This window comes from Mixophyes fleayi, chromosome 2, assembly GCF_038048845.1.
Source record: "Mixophyes fleayi isolate aMixFle1 chromosome 2, aMixFle1.hap1, whole genome shotgun sequence".
Taxonomy (NCBI): domain Eukaryota; kingdom Metazoa; phylum Chordata; class Amphibia; order Anura; family Limnodynastidae; genus Mixophyes; species Mixophyes fleayi.
Genome location: NC_134403.1, coordinates 121,752,668 through 121,772,115, shown reverse-complemented (window position 1 = coordinate 121,772,115; position 19,448 = coordinate 121,752,668). Strand labels below are relative to the sequence as shown.

At 40.6% G+C, this 19,448-nt stretch overlaps 1 protein-coding gene across 1 annotated transcript in view; it reads right to left on the bottom strand.

Annotated features, from left to right (window-relative positions):
* GPC6 (glypican 6) overlaps positions 1 to 19,448 on the bottom strand; it is a 551,499-nt gene that overhangs the window by 82,167 nt on the left and 449,884 nt on the right. Inside the window, exon 7 of the mRNA XM_075199893.1 lies at positions 19,344 to 19,373. Coding sequence (XP_075055994.1) covers positions 19,344 to 19,373 — 30 coding nt within the window. The remainder of the gene's footprint in view (positions 1 to 19,343; positions 19,374 to 19,448) is intronic.

The following is a 19,448-nucleotide window of genomic DNA, read 5'->3' as shown; positions in this document are numbered from 1 at the left end:
GCACACAAAACTGTTTCCTGGCCAGAGAGGGAATCTCCAGATCTGGGTGAATTGTGGGTGAGCAGATAGGACTTTGGTGGCAGTGGATTGTGGCTGCAGCCTGCCCAGAGTCTGACCTACATGGTGACAGATAAGTGTACTCATCATTTAAACAAATGTGCACATACTGCAAAAAGACTGAAATAAAGTATAATTTTCTATTGTTTCTGAATAGTGCTATTACAGCCTAACATACACTATAGAGGCAAAAGTATTCGGACGCTTGACCATTACACCAACAGGGACTGTAATGGCATTGTATTCAAACATTCAAATATATATACTTTAATATGGAGTTGGTCCTTCTTTTACAGCGATAACAGCTTCCACTCTTCTTCGAAGGCTTTCCACGAAATGTTGGAGTGTTTCTGTGGGAATTTGTGCCCATGCATTCAGTAGAGCAGTTATGATGTCAGGCACTGATGTTGGACGAGAAGGCCTGGCTTGCAATCTCCATTTCAGTTCATCCCAAAGGTGTTCAATGGGGTTGAGGTCAGGGCTTTGTGCGGGCCAGTCAAGTTCTTCCACACTAGATTTATCAAACCATGTCTTAGTAGTTCTTGCTTTGTGCACTAGGGCACAGTCATGTTGGAATAGAAAAGGGCTTCCCCAAACTGTTGTCATAAAGTTGGAAAAACATAGCATAGCATTGTCTAAAATAACTTGGTGTGCATTAAGATTGCCCTTCACTGGAGATAAGGGGCCTAGCCCAAACCCTCAAAGACAGGCTCATTCCATTATACCTTTTCCACCAAACTTCACAGTTGGCATAATGCAGTCAGGCAGGTAACGTTCTCCCGACATCCGCCAAACACAGGCTCTACCATTTGACTGCCAAACAGAGAAGAGTGATTCAGCACTCCAGAGAACACGTTTCCTCTGCTCCACAGTCCAGTGTCAGTGTGCTTTACACCTCTCCATCCAACGCTTGGCATTAGTCTTGGTGATGTGAGACTTGCATGCAGCTGCTCAGCCCTGGAAACCATTCTATTAAGCTCCCGCCGCACAGTTTTTGTGCTTACATTAATGCCAGTGGAAGTTCGGAACTCTTCAGCTAAGGAATCAGCAGAGCGTTGGCGACTTTTATGCACCATGCGCCTTAGCAGTCGTTGACCCGACTGTGATTTTACGCGGTCTTCCGTTTCATGGCTGAGTTGCTGTTGTTCCTAAATGCTTCAACTTTCTAATAATATCACTTACAGTTGACCATGGAATATTCAGCTGGGATGAAATGTCACGAACCATCTTATTGTAAAGGTGGCATCCTATCACAGTATCACGCTTGAAGTCACTGAGCTCTTCATAACGACCCATTTTTTTTTATAACAAATGTATGCAAATGGAGACTGCATGGCTAGGTGCTTGGTTTTATACACCTCTGGCAATGGGTGTGATTGACACACCTCCATTCAATACTTAACAGGTGTGACCAAATACTTTTGTCCATATAATGTATCTGCATCAATTAAAAACACAATCTGTTAAGTTGTTACTTCATTTATGGAGAAGTGTGAAAGTTAACTCTCGCATATACAGTAGAGACATTCACATAACCCAGTTTATGCAAAAAGTGTACCATTGGTATACAACTTTATACATGCGCATGTATTATATGCTTAGATAGCCAGAGTGAGAGACTTGTTGCAAGTGTAATTAGGTGTTGCTGAGTTTCTTTATTCAAGTTTATACACGTGCAGGAAAAGTTTATATTCCAACTGTGACTAAGTTATGATAGCCAATCAGACCCTGTTTTATTCAAGTGTTCTTTTACTCATCTTTAAGGGTTGTGCTAAATCAGTTTGTTTAATTCAAAATTATTTTTCTTTTATCAATTCAATTCTATTTGTTCAGTGCTCTTTGTCTACTTGGTCCTATTAGAGAAAAGTCAGTCCTGACAGGCAACCAGGTTTAGTTTGGGCAGGGTGTGATAAGACTGCAGGTATATATATTCTGTTTTGAGAGACATCTCTCACAGTAGTAAAGTATTGATCAGTGCATTATAATGGTGATTGAGAGTTGCATTGGAAATTAAACTGTCTATTGCACTTTGCATGTTACATCCTGTTCCAAATGTGCCACCTGTTAAATTGTAGTCTATTTTTTAACCCCTTTTAATATAAAATGCAGTCTCTAGTGCAGTTGGGCAGCGTCATAGCTAGAAAAGAAAGAGGAGGGGTTGCAGTGTTCTTCAAAGTCTCCAGTGACATTCTACTGAGTTATAGCTCACACAAAAACAGGAGAGCTCCATTGCTAATTATCATTGCTGAAATAGAAATAATAGGGCTGGCAGATTTGTTCTAAATCTGCAGTCACATTGTACTATGTTATCTAGCTAACACACAAACAGGACAGCTCCATTGCTAGCTGTCATTGCTGAAATAGAAATAATAGGGCTGCAGTGTTGTTCTAAAACTGCAGTCACATTGTACTTTGTTATATAGCTAACACACAAACAGGAGAGCTCCATTGCTTCATTGCTAATTGTCATTGCTGAAATAGAAATAATAAGGCTGGTAGTGTTCTTCAAAATCTGCAGTCACAGCAGTACACAGAAGACCAGGAGCACCAAGCAGCTGCTGGCACCAGTCATGATGATAGTAAACAGTCTACATCATCTGCTAAAGCCTATATTAAAGTTCATAGTGTTTTTAAGTCAGGGAAACATGAATGTAAAAAAACACTGTTTACCTTGATCAAGAAAGAAAGACCTGAAATCCAGGCAAAGTTATCTGCAGAAAAAAAAAAAATAGACAACATGCCATCATACACATACAGTGGCAAGGAAAGAATGAGGCCTTTGTCTTTCTCTATGTGTGCGAGTTCTGCAACTGTTGCTGAGGCATCTTCTTGTAAGGTCAGTCATGACCAAGCAAGACCTTGTCATTCGGACTCCAAAAGTGGTGTCCAAATACTGTTACGTGTAAAAGCTAAGCTGAAAGAAAACAGTGAGGCATTAGAGGAAAATTTATGTTCAGATCCAGAAATGACACAAATACCTGAGGAGAGTCTATCCACGAGTGCTATGTGTAATCCTGACCTTTCTGATAGTGTACCCATAAAGAAGGCCCCTTTCAGCATTTCTGCAGATGTGTGCATGAACAGCCCAAGTGTAGCCGGTGATACACAAATTGAGAATGCCACTTTGAAATTGCAACAGGATGAGGGGTATTTTTGTGTAGCTGATGAGGGCGCTAATGAGGATGTTGATGAGGATGATGTTGTTTGTGTAAGTACTGCACCAGTGGAAGCAGTTCTTGCAGGTGATAAGAAGAAGGCCATTGTCATGCCTGGGCATAAGAAAAAAAAATCCACCACTTATGTGTGGAATTATTTTTACCCAAATTCTGACAACAGTTGTCTAGCCATCTGTAGCATTGTAAAGCCACAGTCAGTAGTGGTAGGGACCTTAACCATCTAGGAAACTCATCCATGTTACGCTATTTGAAGCGAGTTCATGGCAAGCTGTTGGGGAAATTTGAAACTTATGCTAGATCCTGACACCTGCAATCTACACCCACAACACCTTCCTCATCAATATCCTTAGTAGCGATCAGAGTTAGTCCTGCATCCAAGTTGCTAAGGCTAGATGACTCCTCTGCTATCCTGGATTCCTCACAAGAATACTTGAGTGTTAGTCCCACTGCTGCTGCTGCTAGGGGTGGATCTTCATCCCAGAAACAGAGTAAGAAGAAGACTACTAGTAGTTTACAACAATTGACTGTTAAGCAATCCTTTGCAAGAGGAAGCAAGTATGAAAGCTGTCACCCAGTCGCAAAATGGGTTACAGACGCCATGGCGACTATGCTAGTATTAGATCTGCGTCCAATATCCACTATTAATGCAGCTGATTTTAGACAGTTACTTGAGGTCTTGTGTCCCCGTTACCAAATTCCATCACAACATAATTTTACTAGAACAGCTATTCCTCACCTCTACCAGAAGGTTCGTAAAAATGTAATTATTGGGCTCAAAATGCCATTCTACCCACTGTACACTTTACCACAGATATGTGGACAAGTGGAACTGGGCAAATTAAAGATTATATGACTGTGACAGCCCACTGGATTGGTGATTCACCTTCACCAGCAGGAACAGCAACAGCATGTACCCAAGAACGTCACATTTTTCAGAGGCAGGCTACTCTGTGTATCACTGGCTTCATTAAGAGGCATACAGCTGACAATCTTTTACAAAAACTAAGGGATGTCATTGCAACATGGCTTATCCCGCTTGGACTCTCCTCAGGATATGTCATTTCTGATAACGCCACCAATATTGCGAGAGCATTACAGCTGGGTGAATTCCATCACATTCCCTGTTTTGCTCACACAATAAACTTGGTGGTGCAAAGCTTTTAAAAAATGACAGGGACATGCAGGAGATGCTGTCTGTGGCCGATTAAATATCTGGACATTTCCCGCATTCTGCAACAGCATGTAGGAGATTGCAGCACCTACAAGAGCAATTTAATTTGCCCTGCCACCAACTGAAGCAAGAGGTGCTAACAAGGTGGAGTTCCACCATGTATATGCTTCTGAGGACGGAGGAACAGTGAAAAGCCATCCACGCTTATTCCACAAGCAATGACATTGGGAAAAGAGGGGAGATGTATTTTACTCAATAGCAGTGGAGAATACTTTTCGTGTTGTGCAAGGTGCTGAAACCATTTGAAGTAGTCACCTGTGAAGTGAGTTCAGACACTGCTAGCTTGAGTCAAGTAATTTCCTTAATTAGACTTTTGGAAAACCAGCTTGAGGAACTGAAGGAGGAGATTAAACAAAGCAACTATGCTAAGTATGTCAGACTTGTAGATGAAGTACTTTAGTCTCTTCGCCAGGATCCAAGAGTTATCAAAATCTTGACATGAGATCACTTCATTTTGGTGACTGTGCTTGATCCTAGGTTTAAGAGCTATGTCTTCTCATTGTTTCCAACTGACCCAGAACTCAAGAGATGCAAGGAGCTCCTGGTGAGCAAGATGACAGCTCAAGTGTTACATGACAGGACGCGTCTCCTCCTTCAGTTTCTCACTCTACTGCTTCTCGGAAAAAACTTAGCTTTCCCAAGAGACTCAGGGATGATGCAGATGACTCAGTACAACATTTTGACATCTAGGGGTAAATGTATGAATCTCCGGATTCTTCATCTCCGGCGTGTTCAGCCTCTTCAGCGCTTAAATTTAAAGCGGCGCTGCATTGTAAAGGGAAACTTCCCTTTACAATGCAGCGCGCTTTAAATTTAAGCGCTGAAGAGGCTGAACACGCCGGAGATGAAGAATCCGGAGATTCATACATTTACCCACTGGTCTGGTCTAAAAGAATTGACCAAAAAACGTGACACCTCTGCCGTAACTCCACCTGATCTTACCATCAACATCCAAAGGATGGTGGAGGATTATTTTCACGACAGCATAGAAATACATACTGGGAGGAAAAAAAGGGAATTTGGAGACCCATGTACCAACTCGCTTTGCACTGCCTAAGCTGCCCACCATCCAGTGTGTACACGTAAAGAGTTTCAGCACAGTCGGGAACCATATCAGCGATTAGTGTAGGAGGCTACTTCCTCAAAATGTGGAAAAAATGATGTTCATAAAAATGAACTTCAATTTCCACGAGGAAGGCCTTTCCCGCCAATTACATCAATACAGAGACTTCTGTAATGGTGGATTCCAGCGGTGATGAATTATTAATGTTTGAGGATGATGTACACACTGATGAGGGTGGCGATGAGTCTGAGGATGATGACAACAACATCAATACTTTGTTTTTCACTGGGTTCACCAACTCCAACCCGCCGGGGCACCCTGGATTGATCTAGGTCTGATAAATGCACGCATCCTGGGTGGGGGGGGGGGGACAGCGCTCGTCTCCATGTATTAGTTGTAAAATTACCACAGTTCCACAGTTATCCAAGGAATGGGAGGAGCGATCAAATGAACCATAACTGGGTTCATGAGCCATTCTCAGCAGATCTAATGCCACTCCAGTTGTAATATCGATTCCTGTGTCTACATAAGTTATGTGGCAATGTTTCTTAGATGTGCTATCAACTGCCATGTGTTTGTGTCGCTTAGCATCCAGCCAGGTCGCTGCAGTCTTTGTCCGAAAGTGTATGAAAATAATATTATGACCTGTGAGGCGGTCAAAACTGATGCAAATTACTTCAAATTAGTGCTATTGAGGTTAATAATAATGTAGGCAGCACAGTGGCCTAGTGTTTAGCACTTCTGCCTCGCAGCACTGGGGTCATGAGATCAATTCCCGACCATGGCCTTATCTGTGTGAAGTTTATATGTTCTCCCTGTGTTTGCGTGGGTTTCCTCCGGGTGCTCCGGTTTCCTCCCACACTCCAAAAACATATTGGTAGGTTAACTGACTGCTTTCAAAATTGACCCTAGTCTGTCTGTCTCCCTCCCTCTCTGTCTGTCTATCTATGTCTGTGTGTGAGTGTGTGTCTAAATTAGGGAATTTATACTGTATGCCCCCATGGGGCAGGGACTGATGTGAATGAGTTCTCTGTACAGCGCTGTGGAATTAGTGGCGCTATATAAATAAATGATGATGATGATGATGTAGGAACAAAAAAAGAGCAAAATTATGTGATTTCAGCATGTTTTAGCAATTATTCTATAAAATACATATCCAAAACCAAAACCAAAACACGAAGTTACTCCAGATCCAAAACCAAAACACAGAACACGGGGGTCAGTGATTATCTCTAATTATAAGTAACTATCTTTAATAGAAAGGGCCCTCAGACAGATTTTGCTCTCTCCACAATACAAGGAGTTTACAAGGAATTGGAAACCAATTATAAAATGTTTTGTGGTGATGATGTTTCCTTTTAAAAGAAGTCAGTAATACAAACCTTTGAGCAACAGAAATTGCTTATCTTCAGCTTCAGTAAAGTTCACAGCATGTAAGTGTTAGATAACACACAATTAAGGCACTTGTACTAGTTAATTTTTCAGTTCCTGCAGTTAACATGATATGTGTTGTTTAAATGTCCAGAACAGGCTGGCTGGTGTACTTGACCAGCTGACACTGCAGTAATACATCAATTTCATAGATCAGGACTCTCTAACCTGGAGACTATTATACGTGATATTATATTTTTAAATAAGATATGACCTTCGTTATTGTATTTATAAAATACAGGTAACATTGTGTTAAGCTTTTCCTTCCTTTCTGCCAATGGTCAGATACCATATACTCTGAGGAGGTAGCAGTAGAAATTAATTTGCATTTCTTGCCTCAAACGTTTTAGTTTGTTGGTGTGTTGCAGTCAACCATAGGATCAATGAAGCTGTGATTGAAAGGCTATTAGTATATGTAGCATGAGCATGCAGTGTACACAATTACTTATTGAAGATACATTAATTAATGATGGGACTTTTTCAAATATTTACCTGACCTTAAATTAATATGTTTGTACAATATCCTTGACTAAATGCATAGACAAATCCATCAAACTGACTGATCCAGGACTCAAGCTACCATAGGTCAATGACTTTTCCTTAGCCGTTACTGCTATTACACACATGCAGGGAATGATGTGGTCCTTAATAAAGTAGCAATAGTGGGGTGGCCTTTCATGGGGCACACTGAGGGTTAACCAATGGAATTCTGTTGCAGATAGAATATCTCTACATGACAGATATGGAAGCTCACAACCTAGAACACCAATTCTGAAAATAACCTGACGGGGCTAGAGGATACATTTTCCAGTTTAAGGGTAAACGACAGGCTTTTACATACCACAAAAGGAATTAAATTCTCCATGATGGTCAGATATGCCACAAACCCAACCTCGCAAGTAGACTTATAACAAGACACATTTTGCACTTTCTGGCTACACTTTTGCAGAAAAGCACTTCTATGTGCACATAGAGCAATGCAATAAAAACATTCACACACACAAAAGTAACACCTGTAATAAAAACAGTCTCACTGTCCCTTCACTCATTCTTAATTTAAGCTATAAGTGAGGCTAAATCAAACGGCATTTTAGGATAAAACTTCCAAAGATTAAATAATTAAATGAGTGGTATTAAGATGGTAGTAGTAATATACATTGATATGACAATATTACTGTTACCGCCATCCACATTTTCCAGGGTATTCTCCAGCCCAGCTTAAAGCAGAAGAAAAAGGATATTTCAATACAGCTCACTCAAGGGCTAGAAAAATGATAACATTCAAATTTTTATTAGTATGCATTAAAATAAAGCCATCCTTTGTGTATATAAAGTGCAATATAAAAACAAGGCAATATGGGGGGAATTCAACTGGCCGTGTTACTGCCAAAGGTAACGCTTCCTACACGCCATTACCGTTAATACGAAAATTGAACCCCGGATTTCTGCTCACAGCTCCCTGAGCCGCAAGACTCAGCGTTAAAAATTACTGTTGTAACGGTTACAGTGCACAGGCCACGTTACTTTCGGCAGTAACGTGGCCAATTGAATTCCTATCTCTGAGTGACAAGTGAAAGTGACTGTGAATGTGCAATAAAAATTAAAACTTAAAATATGAATTGTTGGTCTTTCTTGTATGTTAGTAATTTGAGACAGCGACATTAGCTTCTTTATTATTATCACTGGCATCAATACAGTATTCTCCATACATATATCACAAATGGAGATATCTGATTTAAAGGAATTGTTAATATTTCTACGTTCATTCCTACTTATATTGAGGTGACAAGGTCTAGTTTAAATTAATTAATATGTCATCTTACCTTTCATAAACACAAATAAAATAGAAGATATCTAGTATAAGACGCATAATAACGTCTGATTTTCACTAAGTGCACATAGCGCTTTCCATGTTCAATTCATATAATATATTTTACTAATACTGAGACTTCAGTCTCCCATGCAACATAACGACAGTATTGCACGGGGTGTGAGAAGGTGAATAAGCCTATACCTTATATACACAAAATATGGATTCATTTGACTGCATGCCAATAAACAATGTATTTAGCCTATGAGTGTCCTCTAATATAATATCCTTTTTCTTCTGCTTTAAACTTGATTACAGTATTTCAAGAGAACCAAATATTTGAGTGAAATGTTAAACCTAATAAACCAGTATAAGGGAAGGGCAGATTTAAGTTAAACTTTGGTCTTGTGAGGATTTATACTATATAGAGATATGCTCCAACCCACAATGTAGGCACAGGAGCCAACTTTTTAAAATGATTGGGGATGCTCATGTCTCCCCCCCCCCCCACCCACATATTACTGAAATATGACATGCATAGACATACCTAGTGGCACTGGCAGCAAAAGTATTGGAGTGCTCAAGCACCCACAGTGCTGGTGCCTATGAATGTAGGCACAGATTAATTTTATGGGTGTGTTCCTAAAGACAGGGAAGTGGGAGTGTACCTTGAAATATGTTTGTCAGAATTTGTGGGTTTTTGTTTGTCCACCCGCTTCTTGAGGTTCTGGGATTAAGGTCTGGGGAGTTTCCTGGCCATGGAACCAAAATTTTGATGCTTTGATCCCGAGCCATTTAGTTATCACTTTTGGCTTATGGCAGGGTGCTCCATCATGCTGGAAAAGGCACTGTTCATCACCAAACTGTTTTTGGATGGTTGGGAGAAGTTGCTCTTGGAGGATGTTTTGGTACCATTCTTTATTCATGGCTGTGTTCTTAGGCAAAATTGTGATATATAATATATATATATATATATATATATATATATATATATATATATATATAAATATGTGTTAGAGATGCTCGGGCTCGGTTTTCTGAAAACGTTAGGGGATCCAAGTAGACTCGCGAGCCGGCTCGGTACTTTTGCGCGTCCTCGCATCTGCATCGAGGCAAAACGGCATTGTTGTGTTCTCGGATGTCGTGGGTTATGGATTCCATAAGTACCTCCCTCCGAGGAGATCCAGCGCCATTGATCACACAGAAACAGGGGCAGCAGTGCTCTTGTCACTCTTCAGTCTCCAGTGACATTGCTCAGTGCCTTTACTCATACAAAAACAAAACGGGTAGCAGTGTTCTTGTCACTTGACAAAAATTGACTGGAAACGACTGGAAATTAATGTTATTGAGGTTAATAATAATGTAGGAACAAACAAAGAGCCAAATTATAGGATTTTAGCAAATAAAATTGGGATTTTAGAAAAAAATAGGGATCCAAAACCAAAACCAAAACACGCGAGGGCGGTTTTTCCAAAACCAAAACACAAAGTTAATCCAGATCCAAAACCAACACATGGGGGTCAGTGAACATCTCTAATATATATCACTCATTGTGAGTAACAAAAGTAAAAAGGAATTATGGAAAAAAGTTGAGAAAGCAGATAAATAAAAGGAAAATACTTAAATATGTTCATGATTTAAACTATGTTTGACTGGTTTAACAAATTGAATAATAAATATGTAGTTGAAACTGCAGAGCATTGTATAAATGCTGGTTTGTGGCTTAATCAATTAATGTATCAATGTATTAGTGTATCAATTAATACACTTATTTACTATTTAATTTTTATCTTTTACCTATTTTATTAGGTTTTTAATTATTTGTTTTAATATCTTCATGTTTACATTTCTGTGCTTTTAATTTTTTTTCAACAATTATATCCATCTTCTCAGTCAATTATTTCCTTTTATTTGTCTGCTACCTCTCTCCTTTTCCAGAATTAAGTTTAATTTTCATTATTATACTCACATATACGTTTAGCCATTATCTACATTGTGAGAAAATTATCACCTTGAAATAACTGCATTTAACATATTGCATTATTTAATTTTAATTTATCCCTTTCATCTTATACACTGCTATTACTTCACCTACTCTCATACACTTCTATTCATTAGTCAAATTACCAAACAATTATTTGATACATCTAAGACACACATCCTCCTATCAATAGCTTATCCCACCTAATTTATTTCAATTCATTATATTCACTTATTTCATCTCTTACATTATTATTTATAAATCCATCACCTTTGCACTGTATTCTTTCTCACTTCTACCCAACTTCCTTGTTCCTTCTATTACATGACATATTCATGTATATATTCCTTAGATTACTATTTCTTCTAATATTGTATCATTCATTTATATACTAATTTTTTAACATTTAGTTAATGACTATTATATGAGACTTATTTAATTTTCTTATTTATTATTAACTTTACCATCCTGCTCCTGTATTCATCCTCTGCCAGTGGCCCCATTGTGGACATTGAAATCTACGACATCCAAAGCCAAGTGTGAGCAGCTTGTGATCCTCTGATACCAAGGGCTTAACTGAACCGTGACAGCCAGCAGTATCTAGACCTAGAAGTCACCACTCCCAGAGTGCTGGTAGTTAGGATTAGACATCTTCTCCAATTTTAGTAGTTTTAAAAATGTTCCTTAAATTTACTATGTAATAAAACTGTTATGAACATTCAGGAATTAATTAACCAGTCAAATCTATTCATCCATTTATCTATCTATCTACACACACATATATTCACAGAATATATATATATATATATATATATATATATATATATATATATAGAAAACCAACAAGTTGATATAAATGGCGCTAGTAACCACAGCGTGACAGAATTATCAATGTAAAACAAATACAATATAAAATGGTACAGTTCCAGATAGATAGTTGGCTCAAGTGTGAGCGGCAGCCACGATAGCCTGTAGCCAGATGGTCAATCCGGAAATGAAAACACTGCAACAGAAGACAGGCACGGCGCCTCAATGTGTATTATCAATTGAATATATATATAAACGAATGTAATAAGCTGCGTACCATAAGGTTTTTATAGGTCGTCTTAATCATATATGGGAGACCCTCCTTCCAGGCTGTCCTCCCAATAAATCACAGCTCGGACAATGCAAGAAAAACAAAAGTAACATAGAGTAGTACGGTCATGATATACATCACACTTCTTGTGAGCATGCACACCACCTATTTCGGTTTCCTTATTGTGAGAAAAAACCATATATACCCAAAGTGGAGAATCATATACAGTATATTAGACACCCACGTGATGTATAATAATGAACTGCGTACCAGATGTTTTCTAGGTATAAACATAGATAAATTCCTTGGATGATCAAATATGTATTCTCTCCATCTCAACCTCATTCATTGGCGGCAAAAATGACACAGAGAGGAAAGGTATAAATATACAATTGAGTTTTATTAAAAAAATATAACAATGCACTTACATCAAGGAGTGCAGATATATGCAGATATATGCTGGCAAGACAGGCTCAACGCGTTTCGTCCCGGTAACAACGGGACTTCCTCAGGAGCAAAATGATTCATCCATTTATCTATCTATCTACACACACATATATTCACAGAATATATATATATATATATATATATAGTAACAAAAGGAGGCATTTAGCTGGCAATATGCAGAGAAAGCAGGGAAGTAGAGTAAAACATTGGCACAGTTATGTACCTAGGTGGAGATTAAACCAGGTAAAAACATATGTGTAGTTTAAAATTGGTTTACTTACATGATTTAAAAGCTGCTTCCTCTCAGCAAACAGACAGGGTGGGTCTGATAGTCTAAACAGAGCCAGGGATGGGCGTTTCCTTTTAAAGAGAAGGTGGGTGTGTCACCTGTCCATCAAGCTAGGCCTGTGGGAGGAGTGTCAGGTATAAAACCCTGCTTGTTTCATTGTTCAGGGAGATCAACGCTGGGCTAGCTGGCTGATCTGGACAGAGAGCTGGACTATGTATAGTAAGTGTTGAGGGTCTCCATAATTGCTGTGCAAGTATACGGTGTCAAAACATTATTACGATCCTGACAATAAAGAACCATAAAAAGGAAGAAGTTGTACGCGTGTGCTTCTGCAGTAGCGGGCTCTTGCCACAAGTGGTGTCAGGAGTGGGATGCTCCGGGAAGCAAGTTTCCGCTACCCAACCCGCGCAGACATCAACATGGAGGAAGTACTGAGAACCCTCGTGAATGTGGGCGCTGCACAGCAACAGCAGCAAGCTCAGATGCTACAAGTTGCCGAGGCACAGGTGGAAAACACAAGGCTCTTATGAGAAGAGTTAAGCCAGGTGAGGCATGACAGAAATTAACCACCTGGTCCTGTTCTCCAGAAAATGTCACCAGCTGATGACGTAGAAGCATATCTGGTGTCTTTCGAGAGACTTGCAAAAAGGGCAAAATGGCCTCCTAAAGATTGGGCTGAGAGACTGGCGCCATATCTGACTGGTGAAGCTCAGCGAGCTTATATGGATCTAGATGAGGAACGGGCCTCTGATTATCTGTGTCTAAAGTCTGAGATATTGGCTCGCATTGGAGTTTCCGGGCCAGGCAGAGCCCAGCGCTATCACCAATGGTGCTATGATAAAGAAAAACCGGTCAGAGCGCAAGTGGCTGAGCTTTCTAAAATTTTAAAGAAGTGGCTGCAGCCTGAGGAGAATTCGCCTTCTCGGATTATTGAAGTTCTGGCGATAGATCACTGCATCCGGGGGCTGAACCGCGATTTGCAAAGGTGGGTTCTGCAATCAGACCCACAAACTTATGAAGAGCTTGCCACCGTGGTAGAAAGGTTTTGTGCGCTACAGCAAATGACTAAAGAACCTGCATTTGTGCCGAAGCCGCTGCCACGCCAAAAGCCAGGTTTGACAATCCTTGCCACAGGGCCAAATAGCAAAACTGCTACGGACAGAGGGCCAGGTGCAAAGCTGCCTAATCTGAAGTGTTTTGAATGTGGTGAGCCAGGCCACTTTAAGGCAGAGTGTCCTAAACTACAGGAACCCATGGACTGTTCTGTAGCACATATTGGACCTGCATTTCCAAGCTGTTTTACCATGAGTCCCACATCAGGAAGTCCTTGTTTGTTCCGGGTGACTGTGCTAATCAACCAAAACCTTGTTCTGGCCTTGGTTGACTCTCATTGGTTTCCAGCTCTGCTTTACCCGAAACCATAACTTCTCGGTTGCCCAAAGTGAAAGTTCTTTGCGTACATGGCACAACAGAGGAGTATGAAAGAACAATACTACCAGTCACACTCAAAGACAAAACTGTTATGGTGGTAGCTGCCATAGCACCTAAACTCCCATATCCACTCATTTTGGGGCGAGACTTCCCACTGTTTAATGATGTCCTCGGTGAGCGGATCCGGCCGGACATGCCGGCAACTGATGCAACGGTCGGAAACCTAGTCTTAAAGGAACCGCCTAAGAATCCACAACTTCTGGACAGCGATCTTTGGGAACCGCCAAACCGGAATGCCATCCTGGGAGTCACAGCAGGAGTTCCACAAAAGCATCCAACTGTGGGGAAACATGGACAGTCCAAACTAGCATTGGTCGGTGATGTCGCAGATGAGCACACCCCGCCTGTCAGTGAGGATACGGACTGGTCCGCAATAACAATTTTGTTTCCTTTGCAGGACTTTGCTCGAGACCAACTTAATGATGCCACTTTGGAACATGCCTTTAAAAGTGTGACTGAGGTAAATGGGGTAGCGAAAGCCGCGCAGCCTGCAGAAGGTATACCATATTTTATTGTTAAAAATAATTTGCTGTATAGAGTTGCTAATGTACAGGGGGAAAAAGTAGAACAATTAATGGTTCTTCAGGTCCATGTAACCCTAGTGTTAAAAGCAGCACATACACATGTCTGTGGGGGACACCTAGGGGAGGATAAAACACGGGAACGAGTTCTGCTTAGGTTTTACTGGCCCGGTGTACACATAGCAGTGAAAAAGTATTGCCGGTCCTGTCCCATTTGTCAGAGAACCTGTCCCAAACCCATGTACAGGGCACCTCTCATTCCAATACCAATAGTACAAGTTCCCTTTGAACGGATAGCTATGGACCTTGTGGGGCCCCTGGAAAAATCCGCACATGGGCACCAGTATATACTAGTGGTGCTTGACTATGCAACCAGGTATCCAGAGGCAATTCCCCTACGAAACATAAAGTCCAGCACCATAGCTAAAGAACTTGTATTGATGTTTATACGCTTAGGAATACCCAAAGAAATTCTCACAGATCAGGGTACTCCATTCATGTCTAAACTGATGAAGGACATGTGCCAGTTGCTAGGGGTTACGGCGCTTCACACCTCTGTATACCATCCACAAACAGATGGCTTGGTGGAACGCTTTAACCGCACATTAAAGCACATGCTCAGGAAAGCAGTGGCTCAAGAGAAAAAAGATTGGGACACTCTTATTCCCTATTTGATAGTTGCCATCCATAAGGTACCTCAAGCTTCAACAGGGTTTAGTCCCTTTGAGTTATTGCTTGGGAGACAGCCCAGGGGTATCTTGGATATGTTAAAAGAAGGGTGGGAGCAGCAAGGTCCCAGGGAGCCAAATCTTGTACAATTTGTGTCCCAAATGTATGAGAGGCTAGGAAAGATAGGGCCCATTGTGCAGCAACATGTAAAAGAGGCTCAGGAACGACAGAAGAAAAGTTATGACAAAACTGCTGTTGTTCGATCTTTCAAGCCTGGGGACATGGTCCTAGTCCTGGTTCCTACCCAGGAAAGCAAACTTTTCGCCCATTGGCAGGGTTCATATGAAGTTCTAGAGGCTGTCGGTCCTGTCAATTACAGAGTCCACCAGTTAGGTAGGAGAAGGGAGGAGCAAATATATCATGTGAACCTCCTTAAACCCTGGCATGATGAGGAAACCTCTCCTCAGGTAGTGAGTACTGCCATTGAAAAGTCTGAAGTGCCCATAGAGCCAGCCTTGTCCATTCAGCAGAGACAACAGACTGAAGAAATGATTCGCCGGAACAGGGATGTCTTCTCTTCCATTCCTGGGCGCACTACTTTAATCGAAAACGACATTGTCACTGCGCCAGGAGTCATTGTCAAGCAGAAGCCATATCGTATTCCAGAAGCCAGACGGTTGGACGTGAGAAAGGAGGTCGAGAAGATGCTCCAGTTAGATGTAATTGAAGAGTCCACTAGTGAATGGAATAGTCCCATTGTGCTTGTCCCGAAACCCAATGGGACCATTAGGTTCTGCAATGACTTTAGGCGCCTAAACAGTATGTCGCAGTTTGATGCCTATCCGATGCCACGTGTGGATGAACTAGTGGAAAATCTTGCTGGTAGCAATTATTTAACAACCCTTGATCTAACAAAGGGTTATTGGCAAGTTCCCCTGACTTCCACGGCCAAGCCAAAGACTGCATTTTCCACCCCTGATGGTCTCTATCAATATAAAGTCCTACCCTTTGGGTTGCATGGGGCACCTGCCACCTTCCAAAGGGCTATAAATAAATTGCTACGACCTCACACAGCTTATGCAGCTGCTTACTTGGACGATATAGTGATTTATACCCCAGACTGGGGATCACATTTAGTCAAAGTTGAGGCGGTCTTAGCTTCATTACGGTCCGCAGGGTTAACAGCTAACCCAGAGAAATGTGCCATAGCCATGAGAGAAGCCAAATATTTGGGGTACATTGTTGGTCGAGGGCATGTAAAACCCCAGCTAGACAAAGTGAAGGCAGTCAAAAATTGGACAAGACCAGAGAAAAAGTCACAGTTAAGAACCTTTTTAGGCTTAGTAGGTTACTACAGGCGGTTTGTAAGCCACTTCGCCAATAGAGCTGCTCCACTTACGGACATGTTAAAAAAAAGTTGTCCAGATAGATTAACCTGGTCTGACTCTGCAGAAACCGCCTGGTCTGATCTTCGGTTAGCTCTTTGTTCCTCTCCAGTTCTACAAGCACCAGATTTTACCCGGAGGTTCTTCCTCCAAACTGATGCTTCTGGTGTTGGCTTAGGTGCAGTCTTGTCACAGGAGAAGAATGGAGTAGAAAATCCTGTCCTGTACCTAAGTTGTAAGTTGCTTCCAAGGGAACAAAAATATGCCACTGTGGAGAAAGAATGTCTCGCCATAAAATGGGCTACAGAAGCTCTGCGCTATTATCTCCTAGGCACCCTAATAACAGACCATGCACCATTAAGATGGATGCAGAAGAACCGGGAGGTAAATGCCAAGGTAACCCGCTGGTTCTTGGCACTACAACCTTTCAAGTTCTCCGTAGAACATAGGCCTGGGATTCTACACAAAAATGCAGATGCGTTGTCACGAAAATATGCGCTCCTCGCAAAGTCCCCGTCCCTCTACTTGGAGGCGCTAGGGGGAGGGATATATAACAAAAGGAGGCATTTAGCTGGCAATATGCAGAGAAAGCAGGGAAGTAGAGTAAAACATTGGCACAGTTATGTACCTAGGTGGAGATTAAACCAGGTAAAAACATATGTGTAGTTTAAAATTGGTTTACTTACATGATTCAAAAGCTGCTTCCTCTCAGCAAACAGACAGGGTGGGTCTGATAGTCTAAACAGAGCCAGGGATGGGCGTTTCCTTTTAAAGAGAAGGTGGGTGTGTCACCTGTCCATCAAGCTAGGCCTGTGGGAGGAGTGTCAGGTATAAAACCCTGCTTGTTTCATTGTTCAGGGAGATCAACGCTGGGCTAGCTGGCTGATCTGGACAGAGAGCTGGACTATGTATAGTAAGTGTTGAGGGTCTCCATAATTGCTGTGCAAGTATACGGTGTATTATTACCATCCTGACAATAAAGAACCATAAAAAGGAAGAAGTTGTACACGTGTGCTTCTGCAGTAGCGGGCTCTTGCCACAATATATATATATATATATATATATATATATATATATATATATATATATATATATCTATATCAAACTAGTAAGCCTGGATGTGTTTTGAAGGAGGAAAAAGAGATTCAAGAACTTGAATTCAAAAGTGGACTTTTATTGACAAACTGTTTCAAATAACATAATCTTATTTTTATTTACAAGCTGCTGTCAAAGTTATTTTCAGTGTGAAAAGGAATTAGTCACAAGTCATAAGTCTATGGTAACACCAAGTATTGGATAGATGGTGGCCTTTATTTGCTCATTGTGGATTGTTTTTGAACACTAGGTGGAGAAGGATAAAAGTGGTAAAGCAGGCATAGAAAGGGGTCATTGATCCCAAAGAAAAAAATAGATAAATTGCACAGAAACCAACATGGACTCCTCATAAAAGGACATGTCCCCAAAATCAGGGTGGATCAAAACCATCTGCGTACAGTAGCCCTAATGCGCAAGGGTTAACGAGCTTCACAGTCTGTCTTGCTTGTTATATTCTGATAGTTCTGGTGCTGAGATCCACAAAACATTTTAACCATATAAACAAATAAAATTCATTGCCATTTGCTTGGCATATCTTGTGTGAAATAGCTCTGCTCATGCTCAGAGCTGTTCCTTACACCAATGAATGGAACTACATGTCTGAATGCAAATGACACAGCTGTCTACGACTCGAGAGGTAGAACGAGGCAGGGAAGGGACGGACTAATGTAGGTTGTTCCGAGGGTGCTCCAACACAGATGCAGGTGATTCAAGTCCTAGGTTTCTCATAAGTACGTAAACTTGGTTTCAGCTATATCGTTTGCACCAGCTAGAGGGCAGGTGTGAGTGATGACTGACACGGCATAGTCTTTGTTTTAAAAACGACATGTATGCATGCCACTAGATATCGCAGAACATGTGTATGCAAGTAAGATAGACTATAAATATGCATTGTATGTACATTACGCATTAAAAGCATCTTTATGTATTTAATGCAAAAAATATATAAAAACACTTTTTAATCCATATTTTATTTTGATTATACTGTTAATCTATTATTTTAAAATATTTTTTTTTGCATGCATGCTGAAGTGACATTATATTTCACATACACTTGTGCATATACTGCAGTCTGTTCTGTCTGTCTACATACGGTAACTAACGTTTAGGAAGAGTGTACACCCAGATTCAAATAAAAACGCATCTTGAGATCCGCTTTAATTTGTATACGGTCGGAATGACGGTCAAGTTCTGTGATCTTTTTTAAAACACACCTTGCATGCAAGCTGCGTTTGGACTTGAATCAGGCCCTCTATATGCTACTGGTACAATACTAGTATATGGAAATAAAAGCTGCCTTATTGAAATGCAAATGTTGCAATACATTTTCTTTTCACTTTATTTACCAGTCAAGTTCAAGCAAACATCTGGAAGAACTGTTCTTCCATCTCATCATTAAGAATAAAGTAGCCATGTTTCCATTAAATAAGACATTTATAGTGGGATGAGAACAATGTGTGTTAGCAGCAGATGTTTATCCACTCATTAAAATCAGATTATTGTTTACTTTGCTTTACATTACTCAGGAGGGTGTCTGCTCTACAACATATGAAAGTTACTGTGCAAACACAAACTAAAATAAAAGATCACATTAGATAGAAAAAAAATCTGAATCTTACACCATTTTGCATTGTCCTCCATACTGTCCTCTATAAAGCCACAGGATACATTGAAGAAAAGAAAAAAAGGTTAATAGCAACAAATCTGCATTATATGGTTATTTA